Source organism: Capra hircus, chromosome 3, assembly GCF_001704415.2.
Source record: "Capra hircus breed San Clemente chromosome 3, ASM170441v1, whole genome shotgun sequence".
Classification (NCBI taxonomy): Eukaryota; Metazoa; Chordata; class Mammalia; order Artiodactyla; family Bovidae; genus Capra; species Capra hircus.
The window spans coordinates 19,632,561-19,647,590 of record NC_030810.1 but is presented as its reverse complement, the minus strand read 5'-3'; the positions used below and the strand labels follow the sequence as shown (position 1 = coordinate 19,647,590).

Genomic DNA, 15,030 nt, shown 5'->3' with positions numbered 1-15,030 from the left:
GTGAACAATGAAGGCTAACAGTGTTCTAAAAATTCAAGGGAGGCATCAAACTCTAGGGGCTGAGGTGATGAAGAAAGCATAATAGATTAATTTCAGCTTGAAAAATGGATTTGGGTCTGATACAGAAAGGGACATGTGAAGCTGAATCCTGTGTGGGGAGAATGTTCTAAGCAAAGGTGTGAGACAGGGTATGTAAGACTTGTTTAGAAACAGTTTGGCCCAAATGGAAGCTCTCTGTTGGGGAGCACTAGGAGTTGAGGCTGGGAAATTAAGTTGGTACAAAAATAGAGGGGCTTAAATATTGGGGAATTATTAAAAACATTTTGAGCAGAGAGAGAATGCTTTCAGTTCTGGACTCTGGAAAGGTAATCTGACAGCAGTGTGCAGGATAGGTTTAAGGTATAAGACCTGAAAAGAAATCCAGTGTTGCATTCCTAAATTCACAAGACTCCAAAGAACAAAGGGATTGTGTCCTCTGGAATGCAGAAGGGACTACTTGTGGTCATCTATTATTATGTGAAACAAGGGATCTGACTCATTTATGCATCCACCAAGCACTGATGTTTATGCTACATTAGATTGGCAGGTTTATTCATAAAATTCTTAGAAGCCAGAGTCTTATGTTTCTGTAATCACAGCTAGAAGCTGGAGATTGTCTCCTGCTTTCTCTTTAACCTCCTTGGGAACTAGTTTGTTGTTCTCTATGGTCAATTGTTAGTAAATATCTTAGTCTCAGAGGTCCCTGCCACAGAGAGCAAGGGTTAAGCATGATTGGAGCAAAGAAGATGAACATAGCCAAGAGGTAAGGTGAAAATGAAGAGCAGATGGAGGTATATTTTTCCTTCATACCTGTTGATCTCAGGGCCTTCAGTAAATGCTGGGGCAGATTTTCAAGCACTTTTTGAATACCAGAAGACGGTGCTTCCTATCTTTCTTTTCAAACTAAATTTCCAAAGGGGGGAGTTACAGAGCCGGAAGCCTCTTGTTTTCAAGTTTTCTTACTTTTATATGTACTGGTTGTAGGAGAAAAGGACAGTGAGGAAGAAATGTACATCCCATTTGTTTTCCCACTGTCCAGTAGAGGATGAAGTATTTACTTGACTGCAAATAATGTTCTCTTCTGTTGGGCCTTGGGCATATTTGGTCCGCTAGAAAATGAGACAGTGTAAGACACTTGAAGTAGGAGTTCTACTCAGCCTATGGTCAGGTACAGAGAGATTATCCCTCTGTCGTCAAGTAGTACTGATAACTTTATTCCAGTGGGCCCAAATTCATCCTGCCTCAGTGGATTTGGAGAAGGCACAGCATCCATAAAGCACCTTTTCCATCTATCAAGTTGATGTATTACTGATTTGGAGAGGCAATATAGGTAGTGGAAAAGAATGTTGAATGTTACTGATAGAAAGAGTATGGTACTAGAAATTCAAGTGCAGAGAATTTGGAATTTAATCTTGAGAGAGAAAAGCTGTATGACCTTGAGCAAATCACTTTGCTTCTCTAAGCCTCAATTTCCCCAGCTGAGATTGGCTTAGTGGCTCTTTAATGGCCCTTCCCCAGCTCTTAAATTCCTATTTCTGAAAGACATGTGTTTTTAATAATTTGTAAGTAAACGTGTTTGTGCCAAATATTTAATAAGAAAATCATGTGGCTTTTCTCCAATGCTAGTTGTTTTCTTTTGAATACTAGTCGAGGTTTTTTACTGGAAGGATAATGAAAATATTAAAACAAGCTTCTAAATGATGTCTTTTAAAAATGGAATAAAATATTCACACATTCATCTTGGGGAAAGACAGGAACTTAAGTCAAAACCTCAAGGATCATGGCCACATCTCTATTTCTGGGACTATAGATGATGAGAAATGGGTTCACATTCTTGATTATTTTGCTGATGGTGTGGAAAGTCTTGAAATGCGTGCTGTTTATCTACATTAGGAGCCCCACTGCTACTAACCAGCTGAAACCCCTAAAGTACTCCTCTAAACTTTCTAGTGGGTAAAAGCTATGCTGCCAATTTCTGATCTTTTCAGGGCTTCTGCAGTACAAATCAGGTAGTTGCTCAGCTTTCTTTATGGCTGGTTTAGGATTCAGCTTTCTTAGGTATGCTAAGTCTGTTACCACTATCCTTCTTTACAGCTTCCAAAATTTTGTTACTTTCCTCTCCTGGTCTTTGTCCTTGGGTTTGTAGAAAGAGTGAATTAGCCAAGATAGCAGTGGTCAGGTGCTCTCACGCCACATTCTTTTAAGCTCTCACCCCATGTTTTGTAATGACTTTGCATGGTTACTTACACCTGAGATCCTTTGTAGCACTGCGTGCACCTGTCAAGCCCTTGAGGCTGTGTCTGCTGGGTCAGCTACAAGAGAATATAGCATGTCTGCTGCTGCGCCAGCCTAGAGAGAATAAACATGTCTGCAGTTCCTACAGCGCCTCGAAGTTTCCTCTAGCTTCCTCGCTGGTGCCTTGCCTACCCTGGGTTCAGTGAACAGTGAGACAGTTGGCGTAGCCGGCAGGATACACAGCAGGTAGAGGAGCCTAAGGCTCCAGTGGATGGAGGAAGCCAGTGGCCATGGTCCTGTCAGCATGGGCCCCAGTGGAAGATTGGGAGGCAGTGGACAGATCACTGTATCGCATTGAGAAGGTGTTGCAGGTGATAAGTTCCCGTTTGCCAGACAAGGTGACACGGACTACCACTGGCACCATGGGTGGATTTCCTGACTGCCCTGAAGGCTGTGCAGAGATGCTTGGAAGAACTAGAGCAGCATATATTGGAATTAGAGCAAGAACTTCGTGGCCTTAAAGAACCCAGTGTTTTTGACAGTGAGACAGAATTGTATCTTTTTCAGACTACAGGTCCAGGCCCCCACTTGTTAGTAAGGCTTGTCATGCAGCAGAAGGATGGGGCCAAGAAGGTGAAGCCCCGGGAGGCCTTGGGCACCAAGGATGCCAAAGAGAAGAGGAACGGCACCAACTCTGCAGCCAGGGTGAAGTCCAGAAAGGTGATCAAGGAGCAACCCCACTGTAGAGAAAGAAGAAAGGAAAAAGGGAAAGTGAAACCACAGTGGCAAGTTTAGAGCTGGATCAGGTCCTGCTGAACCCACCTCTGTGGAGCACCAAGGAAACCACTGAGCCTGCAGACAGCTTCATAGGATGGCAAGTGAAGCTCAGAAAATACAATGAGGACCTGGACTTCAAGGTGGTGGGTGATGACTGGGAAACCATCACCATGCTTGGAATCGGCTGGACATCCACCCTGTCAGCTTCTATACTGGTCTGGCAGGTGGAGGAGCCTTCGGAAGTGACAACCATTTTATAGGCGGCATGCAAGTTGCCATTTTGAACAATATCCTGTCCACCCTTTTGGTTCCTTAATTGCCACCTCAATAGTGGCAGGCTTGGGAGAAGTAGTGGAATGGTGGCAGGCGAAGGGGATTAAAAGTGTGAAGACCCTGAAGGGGGGTGGCCAACTGGTAAAGGCCCCATCCAGGTTCGCAGATGCAAATGTGGGCTGATTTGCTGGCAGCAGGAATTGACAGAAATAAAATTAATAAACAGCCTAGTGCTCTGCTCCTAGAGCTATGGAGGCAACTGAGATCAGAACAGCAGTTTACCAAGTTTGGGAAACGCCAACAGCAAGAGATACGGGTGCTTCAGCTAGAAGATTACATGGCATCCATTCAGATGCTCTTTTCCACTTTGAAATACTATAAAGGCTGTGTGCTTACCTTTGGAAATTGGATGGCTCCCTGTGCAGAGGTATACTATAAAGGCTGTGTTCTATGATTGCTACTAACCTCTGATGCTCTTGCAGATTTGGAACAGTGTGCACCAGAGGTTATAAAGCATACAGAATCACATGGATAGGCTGTGAAAACGGCAAAAATCTGCTCTTTGAAGGGGTGGGCCTGGTGCCTGTACAGGGTTTTGTGGGTCCTTAATAAAAACCCCGCAATTTCAGGATGCTGCAATTTCACAAGGACAGACAGTGGACTAGACTTGGCCATGGAAAATAAAGGCAGTCCACATGTGGTGGGTGGCTCTTCTAACCCCATGAGGACAAGGACTGCAACATGAGTTCCAGGTGATACCTGGAGTTGGGTCTTGCCTGGCAAATCCCATGGACGGAGGAGCCTGGTAGGCTGCAGTCCATGGGGTCGCTAGGAGTCAGACACGACTGAGCGACTTTACTTTCAATTTTCACTTTCATGCATTGGAGAAGGAAATGGCAACCCACTCCAGTGTTCTTGCCTGGAGAATCCCAGGGACGGGGGAGCCTGGTGGGGACCCGTCTCTGGGGTCGCACAGAGTCGGACACGACTGAATCGACTTGGCAGCAGCAGCAGCAGCAGGGATGTAACTATTTGCTGTTGTAGCATCTACTGCTGTTGCAGAATGTGGGTTCAAAAGTCAGTGTTACTAAGCCAAGGAAATATCGCAGAAGATGGACTGCACCTGGATTGTGACGTGAGAGACCCTGAAGGGGTAGAATACAGAGAAATAGCAAATTAGTCAATATGGTGGTGGTCAGGCCCTCTCGCCCCCATGTCCTCTTGCTCTTACCCCACATTTTGTGAATAATGACTTTGCATGGTTCTGTAACAGCTGAGATCATTTGTAGCACTGCACATGTGCATCATGACCTATATAAGCACCACCTGAAAAGCCCTTGTGGCTGTGCCTGCTGGGTCCACCATGAGAGAATATAGCATGTCTTGCTATTGTGCCATCCTGGAGATAATAAACATATCTGCAGTTCCTATGCCTCCTCGAGTTCTCTTCCAGCTTCCCCACTCATGCTTTGTCTACCGTGAGTTCAGTGAACAGCAAGACAGGGGTTATGCCTTCAAAAAAAAAATTACCAAAAAACTGTTTACTGTGACTTCCCTGGCAGTCCAGTGGTTAAGACTTCATGCTTCAGTAGCAGGGGCCGCAGGTTTGATTCCAGGTCAGGAACTGAGATCTCGCAAGCTTCAAGACTCCCCCCCACCCCCCGGAAAAAAAAAAGCTTACACAAAACGATGGATAACTGATAAGAGAATTGAGCATAGGAGAGTCCTGGGATTATCAGTATGCTATAGTCTGATCCCCAAGGATCATGTTATACATCTTTAAAAAATATATATTTGTTTGGCTGCTTGAGACTCTCTAGTTAAGATGTGTAGCCTTAGTTTCTCAGTGGCATGTATCGATAAATCTATTTTTTTAAACTATTTCAAAGCAGTCAGTGTTCTACAAAACAGATGATTCACTCTAATCATATGGCTTGTCAGGGAAATACAAAGGGGTAACTTTTTTAAACTGAAATTGCCAAATGAATTGTGAGGCTCTGATTCAGACTAGCTATAAAAAGAGAAATCTGGATTTGGATTGGATATTAGATGTTACGAAGTTGTTGATAATTTTATTATGTGTAGTGATATAATGATTGTATTTCATAGTCCTTATCATTTGGAAATATGTACTACACATACTGGAATATTTACAGTAAGATGATTTTGTGTCTGGAACATGCTTTTAAAAACTATATTAGTTTGGTATTAACAAATCACTATAAACTGGGTGGCCTAGAACAACAGAAGTTTATTGTCTTCACAATTCTTGAGGCTAGAAATCCAAAATCAGGATATTTTCAGCATTGGTTCCTCCTGAGGTTTATGAAGGAGAATCTGTTCCACCCTTCTAATCTTCTGGAAACCTCAGGCATTGTTGGCTTGTAGATGGCATTCTCCTCGTGTCTTCATATTGTCTTCCCTCTGCATATCTGTCTCTGTGTTCAAGTTTCCCCTTTATTAAGGTACTAGTTCTATTGGATTAGGGCTCCTCTAATGACCTAACCTTAACATGATCATCTACAGATGTCATATTTCCAATTAAGATCATATTCACAGGTATTGTGTGTTATCATTTGGGGGGGACACAATTTAACCCATAATAAATACTGCAGCAAAAAGTTTTAAAGACTAGAAAATGTTGATAATTGAAACTATTTGGGCACATAGGAATTTATTATGTTTTTCTCTTATTTTATGTGTTTGAAAATTTCCATAATTAAAATTTAAGAAATGTGTATGTGAAACAGATTAAATTGATGTTTGTATACTCATGTTCATAGCAGCATCAGTCACAATAACCAAAAGGTGGAAGCAATTCAAGTATCTATAGACAGATGAATCGGCAAAGAAAATGTGGTACACACATACAATGAAATATTATTCAGAGTTCAAAAGGAAGGAAATTTTGACACATGCTTCAACATTAACTGTAAAAACATTATGCTAATGAAATAAGCCAGTCACAAGAACAAATATATGATTCTTCTTATATGAGGTTCCTGGAGAAGGCAATGGCACCCCACTCTAGTACTCGTGCCTGGAGAATCCCATGGACGGAGGAGCCTGGTGGGCTGCAGTCTATAGGGTCGCAAAGAGTCGGACATGTCTGAACGGCTTCACTTTCACTTTTCACTTTCATGCATTGGAGAGGGAAATGGCAACCCACTTCAGTGTTCTTGCCTGGAGAATCCTGGGGACGGGGGAGCCTGGTGGGCTGCCACCTGTGGGGTCACACAGAGTCGGACATGACTGAAGCGACTTAGCAGTAGAGTAGCCAGAATCATAAAGACAAAGTAGAATGGTGGTTGCAAGGGGCTCACAGGAAGAAGGGAATGGGGAGTTAGTGTTCAATGGATACAGAGTTTCAATTGGGGAAGATGTAAAAGTATTGGAGATGGATGTTGGTGACAGTTGTACTGCAAAGTGAATATGATTAATCCCACAGAACTATATACTTGAAAATGGTTAAAATAGTAAATTGTACAAACCAGCTAAGGACTTTCTTGAAGATACTTTAAAAGCCATCTATCTTTGCAGTTAAACAGTACATGCTTATCCTTGTATTGTTCCCAGTATTTATTTCATTTATACATTCCTCATTTATTCTAAAATAATGTTAATAATTATAGTTACTACCTGTTGGCTTTTTTTCCCTTGCTTTAAAAACTGGTATTCCTGTTTTTAAGATCATAAAATGATGCTTGGTTTACCTTAAATTTTAAACACTTTAAATTTGAATTCTAAATTATATAACCTACTATTTTAAAAATTAGTCTATAAAAATAATCCTGATGGCTTATATTGTCCTAGAAATATTATAACTATTTCTAAATGTGTTATCATTTCTATTACTGATTTCTTTATTTTGTAGAAATCAAAAACATCTTCTTGGCCCAGAGCAATCAACCAGTTACCCAGATTTACTGGTGCCTCTTTGAGGTTTTTTGGTTTTGTTTATTTTGTTTTATTTTAAAATATCAATTCTTATTTCTAATGCCATTTAAAAACAATTAAATGGGGAAAAATAAAATAAGAAAACACCTTTTGGGCAACTTAAATGGCACTAAATCCTGGTCCCAAGATTTGCATTCAATACAAATTTCATGTGAAAGAAAAAAATGTCTGAATTGCCCATCTCTGTTCCTTTATTGTATTTCACATTTGTAGCTAAATCTCTAGTGTTGAGTGTACCAGCTAAATTTTTGGAAATTTTTTTTAATGGAAGAATATTTTTTTGTTTGTTTTACCTACTTTATATGATCACAGTAAAAAGCTGAAAAAACTTAAAAACTGTAAAATGCTATTTGAATATTATTGCCATATGAGGTAGGGATCGGTAAGAATTTAGAAGATGATTACTCAAACTTATAAGTTATTCCTTCCCCAGGTATATGATACAACTTGACTTCAGCTATAAATATGAGATATATAGTTCATAAGGTAGTTGCAAGGATAGAATAATTTAAGTAGAATATGTTGAATGAGTCAAGGAATTCACAAACCAAGGAACTGAACAAGAGAGTTCAGCTTTCCAAATTGGTTAGATCAAGGGAGAGAATTATCATAGTGTGAACTTCAAATCAAACCCGGGCACCACAAGGTAAGTAACCATATTTGCAAAATTCTGTTTCCTGAAGAATTTCTTAGAACTCAAGAATTTCAGAAAGTGAGAATTGGGACGTAACTTTCTTCTTCATCCTCACTGTATACAGTAATTGGCTTTTGGGGTGTGTGTGTGTTATAGATGTGAGATCTGAAATCTGACTTATCTCTTGCTCTTTTGGAAGCATTTTGTTCCCCCTTCTTCCCGAAAGAGTGGAAGCTCAGGGTGGTGTGTGTGTGTTCTGTTGCTCAGTTGTGTATGATTCTTTGCGACCCCATGGACCCTGTGGACTGTAGCCCACCAGATGCCTGTCCATGGGATTTTCTTGGCAAGAATACTGGAGTGAGTTGCCATGTCCTCCTTCAGGGGATCTTCCCCACCCAGGGATTGAATCTGTGCCCCCTTTGTCTCCTGCATTGCAGGCAGATTCTTTACCACTGTGCCACCTGGGAAATTACTTCTAAGGTATCTAGCTCCTATGAGAATAATTTTCATTCAGACTATAAGCAGTCAAAGGAGAGTAACACAGAGTAGAAGATAACAACCAGGCAGCTACAACTGGAACTGCTATTCTTCCACCCTACTCCCCTCCTCTCCTTCAACTATCTTTTATTTTATTGAAACAAATGACTTTGAACATGAAACATGGCTTTTCTTCAGGCTGAAACCAAAGTTAGTAAACTAAGTAGGAACTAGCGCATGTTCAGTCTCTCAATTGTGTCCAGCTCTGTGCGACTCCATGGATTCTAGCCTGCTGGGCTCCTCTGTCCATGGGACTTTCCAGGCAAGACTGCTGGAGTGGGTTGCCATTCCTTCTCCAGGGGATCTTCCTGACCCAGGTATCAAACCCACATCTTTTGCATTGGCAGACAGATTCTTTACCACTGAGCCACCAGGGAAGCGAATAAATAGCAACTAGGCAAATGCCTTGCTGCTGCTGCTGCTGCGTCGCTTCAGTTGTGTCCGACTCTGTGCAACCCCATAGACGGCAGCCCACTAGGCTCCTCTGTCCCTGGGATTCTCCAAGCAAGAATACTGGAGTGGGTTGCCATTTCCTTCTCCAATGCGTGAAAGTGAAGTCGCTCAGTCATGTCTGACTCTTAGCGACCCCATGGACTGCAGCCTACAAGGCTCCTCTGTCCATGGGATTTTCCAGGCAAGAGTACTGGAGTGGGTGCTTAATTTGACCTAATTTATTTGTGTGTTTGTCTGTTGAGCCACTATCAAACATTGATTCTGTGTGAGAGCCAATGCTAAGTACTAAGCCTATAAAAATAAATCTTGGAACTTTCCTGGTAGTCCAGTGGTTAAGAATCCACCTTGCAATGCAGGGGACACAAGTTCGATCCCTGGTCAGAAAACTAAGATCCCACATACCAGGGAGCAGTTAAGCCCGTGCACCACAGCTACTGAGCCTGCATAGTGCAGCCTGCCTGGACACAGTTCAAGAGTTCATACGTCACAAAAAAAGCTCCTGTGTGCTACAGCTAAGACCCAATGCAGCCAAATAAATATTTTAAAAAATAAATCTCTGCCCTCAGTTAACTTTTAGTCTAGTGGGAAAGAGCACAAGTAAGTAGACTGTTACTTTGCTCTATGCTAAGTTATCTGGTAGAAGTGGGCACCAAGTGTTGTAGGAACACAAACTTGGGTCCTCAGGGAAGATTTCCTAAACAAGTAAACTTGGGGAAACTCCTGATGAATAATTAAGAGTCGGGAGTTAGAGAGTATTCATAAAATTTTACTTCATCTTCTATGAACATGGAGTAATATATATCAAATCCTAAAGGAAAGCATGGCTTAAGTATGGCCTGCAGGAAGTGAGGCAGTTGGAGTAGAAGCAAGAAAATGTTAGTTACAAGAATTGTGGGTAGGAGTTTGTGGTAAAATAGAAGATGACCTGTCAATAATTTGGTGGCTTACCAGTTTTGGTTTCATGTCTTCGGAAGCCTAAAGACCTCATAAAGTGTGAAATAGGGCTTCCATAAAGAGACAGCCTGTTCTGTGGCAGCATCAGAGCTGATAATCACCTTCTTGGTCTCCCCAGAGTGAGGTGTAGGCAGCATGACTCAGACCCTCAGAAACTTCCTAACGCATACTACCTAATAATAGAATGAAACTCATGTGACCCTCTTCTCTCTCATTCTTTTTGCAGGCACCCAAGAATACGTTTCCACACAGGCCTTGTGGATGCCCACCTCTACTGCTTGAAAAAATACGTTGTGGACTTCCTAGTGGAAAATAAGTAAGAAGGAGGGAGATTAAGTCAAACTCACAGGACTTAAGCTACCCTGTGACTTAGTTAACAGTTTTAAACCTTGATAATAACCAGTTATATAAATAACTAGTTTGTATAAATAACATAGTCTATTATAGAAATGAAATTATGTTATCAGGATACTGTTATTTCATCTGTACCAGCTTATATTTGGGGGGCCTGTACTATGATAACCAGCAAATTACTTTTATAAAACTAATATTCACGTATGAAGCATCTTTCTACACAGCTTCAGGCTCTTCCTTCTTTCTGCAAGGGTGAGCTCACCAGCTGTAGTGCTATTTGTCTCCAAGAGAATGTCCTTTCCCTGGGCAATTGTCCCATAGATGGGCCCTCTTAGCAAAGGGTCAGACACTTACCCAAGAGAAGGAAAGAAAGAAAAGTAAATTTTCTTCCAATTTTATAAAAGAAGTCCACCTCTCTGAGTGAAGTTTTATGAATTTCATGAATTCATGAATCTCATGAATTAAGAAATTTGGTACTTTTCTGTAGTTTTGCTTTGATAATAGAACTGTGGGCCTTAAACACTTGCCAGAGACTGTCTGGCAGATCACAGGATGTGCGTGGGTTTCCAGAGAGAGAACTTCCATTTGTGGCTGATCTCAAGGATTTTTTTCATACATAATTTTATTTATTTATTAATTTTTCTATTTTTTTACTGTGATGGATCTTCTTTGCTGCATGGGCTTTCTATAGTTGCAGAGAATGGGGTCTACTCTCTAGTTGTGATGTACAGGCTTGTCATTGCAGTGGCTTCTCTTGTTGCGGAGCCCAGGCTGTAGCGTGAACAAGCTTCAGTAGTTGTGGTGTCCTGGCTGTAGAGCACAGGCTCAATAGCTGTGGCACATGGGCTTAGTTGGTCCACTGCAGGTGAGGTCTTCCCAGATCAGGAGTGGAACCCGTGTCTCCTGCATTGGCAGGTGGATTCTTTACCCACTGAGCCACCATGGAAGCCTAACCTCAAGGATTTTGATAGGCAATGCAACTAGAGACCTCAGAAGAACAGGTAGGAAAAGATTTAATAACTACCTGGTTAAGAAGAGGAACAGCTAGTCTTCCTTGATGGCTTCTGGTTAAGTTTCTACCTTGCATAGTACTGGTAACTGGAAAACAGTCAGGCTGGTACGACATCATTAAGTTCCCTCAGACGAGCTGGGGAAGGGAGTCTGGAACCTGAGTTTAAGTGCTAAGCATGCTGTTGACTGGTGGACTTGGATATATACAAGAATATTGAGGGGAAGGGAAATTGTCCCTCCATGCCCAATATAATATTTTTTTGCAGCATCCTAGCCCTTACCACCTATAACTCCTGCTAACCCACTACAGAAACCCCATGTAGAGCCAATGGTAAAACAAGTTATTTGGGCTCCTGGAAAGCTTTCCCAGGTATTATTATTTCTCTGTTTTCTCTCACCAGGACAGTATTGCCCTGCTCCCTTCTGACTTATTATTCTGTTTTTTCATTCAATCAGCACATATTTATTAAGCTCCTGTTGTGAGGCAGGCATTGTGCTAAATCAGCTGTGGGATCCATGGTGAATAAGCAGATAGGGGCTCTGCCCTTACAGAATTAAAGTTATCAGGACCCATTTTCTAGTTACCAGTGTCTGGGCTATCCATGTGTTAAAAGTGAAGTTAATTCTTTGCCATGAAAGGGTTTACTTTTTTAATCTCAAGTGAAAATGAATCACTGTCAGACAGGTCCTGGCCTTGACATATTGAGAGATGATACAGTAATGGTAGAGACCTTTTTTTTTTTTAATTATTTCCTATGGAAAATTTCACATAGATAAAAAAGTAGAGAAAGTGATACAGTTAACTCCCATGTACCCCTCATACAGCTTCAGTTCAGTTCAGTCGTTCAGTCACGTCCACCTGTTTGCGACCCCATGGACTGCAGCACTCTAGGCTTCCCTATCCAGCACCAACTCCCAGAGCTTGCTCAAACTCATGTCCATTGAGTCTGTGATTCCATCCAGCCATCTTGACCTCTGTCATCCCCTTCTCCTCCTGCCTTCAATCTTTCCCAGCATCAGGGTCTCTTCCATTGAGTCAGTTCTTCACATCAGGTGGCCAAAGTACTGGAGTTTCAGCTTCAGCATCAGTCCTTCCAATGAATATTCAGGACTGATTTCCTTTAGGATTGACTGGTTTGATCACCTTGCAGTCCAAGGGACTCTCGAGAGTATTCTTCAGCGCTCAGCTTTCTTTACAACCCAACTCTCACATCCATACATGACTACTGGAAAAACCATAGCTTTGACTAGACAGACCTTTGTTGGCAAAATAATGTGTCTGCTTTTAAATATGCTGTCTAGGTTTGTCACGGCTTTTCTTCCAAGGAGCAAGAGTCTTTTAATTTCATGGCTGCAGTCACCATCTGCAGTGATTTTGGAGCCCAAAAACATAGTCTCTCACTGTTTCCACTGTTTCCCCATCTATTTGTCATGAAGCTGGGTTTTGAAAAGGCATAGGAACCAGCAATCAAATTGCCAACATCCTTTGAATCATAGAAAAAGCAAGAGAGTTCCAGAAAATCATCTACCTCTGCTTTATTGACTATGCCAAAGCCTTTGACTGTGTGCCATGAAATGATGGGACCAGATGCCATGATCTTAGTTTTTTGAGTGTTGGGTTTTGAGACAACTTTTTCACTCTCCTCTTTCACTTTCATCAAGAGGCTCTTTAGTTCTTCTTTGCTTTCTCCCATAAGGGTAGTGTCATCTACGTATCTGAGGTTATTGATATTTCTCCTGGCAAGCTTGATTCCAGCCTGTGCTTCATCCAACCTGGCGTTTTGCATGTAAGTACACATGATGTACTCTGCATAAAAGTTAAATAAGCAGGGTAACAATATACAGCCTTCTTACTCCTTTCCCAATTTGGAACCAGTCTGTTGTTCCAAGTCTGGTTCTAACTGTTGCTTTTTGATCTGCATAAAGATTTCTGAGGAGGCAGGTCAGATGGTTTGGCATTCCCATCTCTTTAAGAATTTTCCACAGTTTGTTGTGATCCACAGAGTCAAAGGCTTTGGCGTAGTCAATAAAGCAGAAGTAGATGTTTTTCTGGAACGCTCTTGCTTCTTCTATGATCTAACAGATGTTGACAGTTTGATCTCTGGTTCCTCTGCCTTTTCAAAATCCAACTTGAACATTTGGAAGTTCACAGTTCACATACTGTTGAAGCCTGGCTTGGAGAATTTTGAGCAAGCCCTCATACAACATCAATAGTCACCAATTCATGGCTAACCTTAGTTTATATTTGCTACCACCAATCTTGCCACTGTCACACCAAATTATTTTAAAGCAAATCATTATAACTTCATCTGTTATTATTTCAATTGTAATTATGTATAAATATTTCAGTATCCTTAAACAATACCTCAGTACTACTCTTGCACTTAAAAAAAAAAAAATCTAACAGCATTACCTTAATACTACCAAATGGGATTTTAGCTTTTGGTATCTGAATATGCAGTCGTTTTGCAACAAAGCCAACCTTGTCCTGGCTGCTGCAGCTCCTTTGTAGCTCACTTGACCCCCACTGGTTAGCAGGTCCCCCACCTGGCAAGTATACTGTGGTGGTATGTACCTGAAGGACCAGCTTCAATTTGGTGATTCTATGGCTCCTGGCCAGAAGCTCCACCAAAAGGGACTTTCCCAGAGCTTGCTGTAACAGAGGAGGATACAGAGCCTCAGCTCAAACCACCTCCCCATCTCAAGGTCTTAAAGACCTTTATATCTTTCTTCTCGCCATCTACTGCATTACCTCTCAGACTTGGTGAGATTAAAGGAGGCATTTATAGTAATCTGGTTATGAAAATGACTCCTTTAGAGATAGATGGGGAAAAAGAAACCTAGGAGATACGCTTCAAAAAAGGACTGTTTTAGCAATCCTTTCTCTCACTTATGAAAATTACCATTTGGCCCTGTAAATTTTAATTGTCTATTAATACATATTAATGTCTCCCACACAGATTCCTTGAGATTAGACTCCTACCTGGATTGATAAGGCATTTAATATATGCTTGATGAATGGAAGAAAAGGAGATGCTGTGACAGTTTAGACAGCAGAAGTAATTAGATACATCAGTAGTTGAAGAAGATGAATATTTCTGCAGTTGAGTAGAAAAGCTATAGGGAAGGCTGTGGAAAGGAGAAAACCTGTACAGTCTTTGACAAGAGAAGCTTAAACTGAGCTGTGTGACCCTGGACAGGTGTCTGCCTTTCTGTACCTCACTTTCCTCAGCTGGAAATTGAAACAGATGGTACCTGACACATAATGGTGATTGTGAAAAATACTTGTGAAGAGCTTAGAGTAGTACTTGGTACACAGTAAAGACTTTTGATTGATCACCTATGTTGCTGGATGCTAAAGATGAAACAATATAGTTTCTGCCTTCAGGTTGATCACAGTTTAGAGAGAGGCAGGCAGGTTAAATTATTACAGTAAATGTGCTAAGTAGTACGAGAGTATAGTTGAGTAGTATAATAGTGAGCTAGACGCACAAGAGAATTTGGGAGGGATGATGGAAGTGCTTTATATCTTGATTTGGAGTAGTGATTGCAGTAGTATATATTTGACAAAACGTATTGAATTGTGTGTTTTAAATAAAAGTGAAGTCTTAGTTGCTCAGTCATTTCCGACTCTTTGCAACTTCATGGACTGTAGCCCACCAGGCTTCTCTGTCCTTGGAATTCTCCAGGCAAGACTATTAGAGTGGGTAGCCATTCCCTTCTCCAGGGGATCTTCCTGACCTAGGGATCGTACCCGGGTCTCCTGCATTGCCGGCAGATTCTTTACCATCTGAGGCACCAGGAAA

At 41.5% G+C, this 15,030-nt stretch overlaps 1 protein-coding gene across 2 annotated transcripts in view; it reads left to right on the top strand.

Moving 5' to 3' along the window:
* The window catches only part of EIF2B3 (eukaryotic translation initiation factor 2B subunit gamma), a 120,710-nt gene that overhangs the window by 64,420 nt on the left and 41,260 nt on the right, over positions 1-15,030 (top strand). Inside the window, exon 6 of one of the 2 annotated variants that reach the window (XM_005678550.3) lies at positions 10,086-10,175. The exons of the other annotated variant lie outside the window; for it this stretch is intronic. Within the exon in view, the coding sequence (XP_005678607.1) occupies positions 10,086-10,175 (90 nt within the window). The remainder of the gene's footprint in view (positions 1-10,085; positions 10,176-15,030) is intronic. 2 annotated transcript variants of the gene reach the window in all.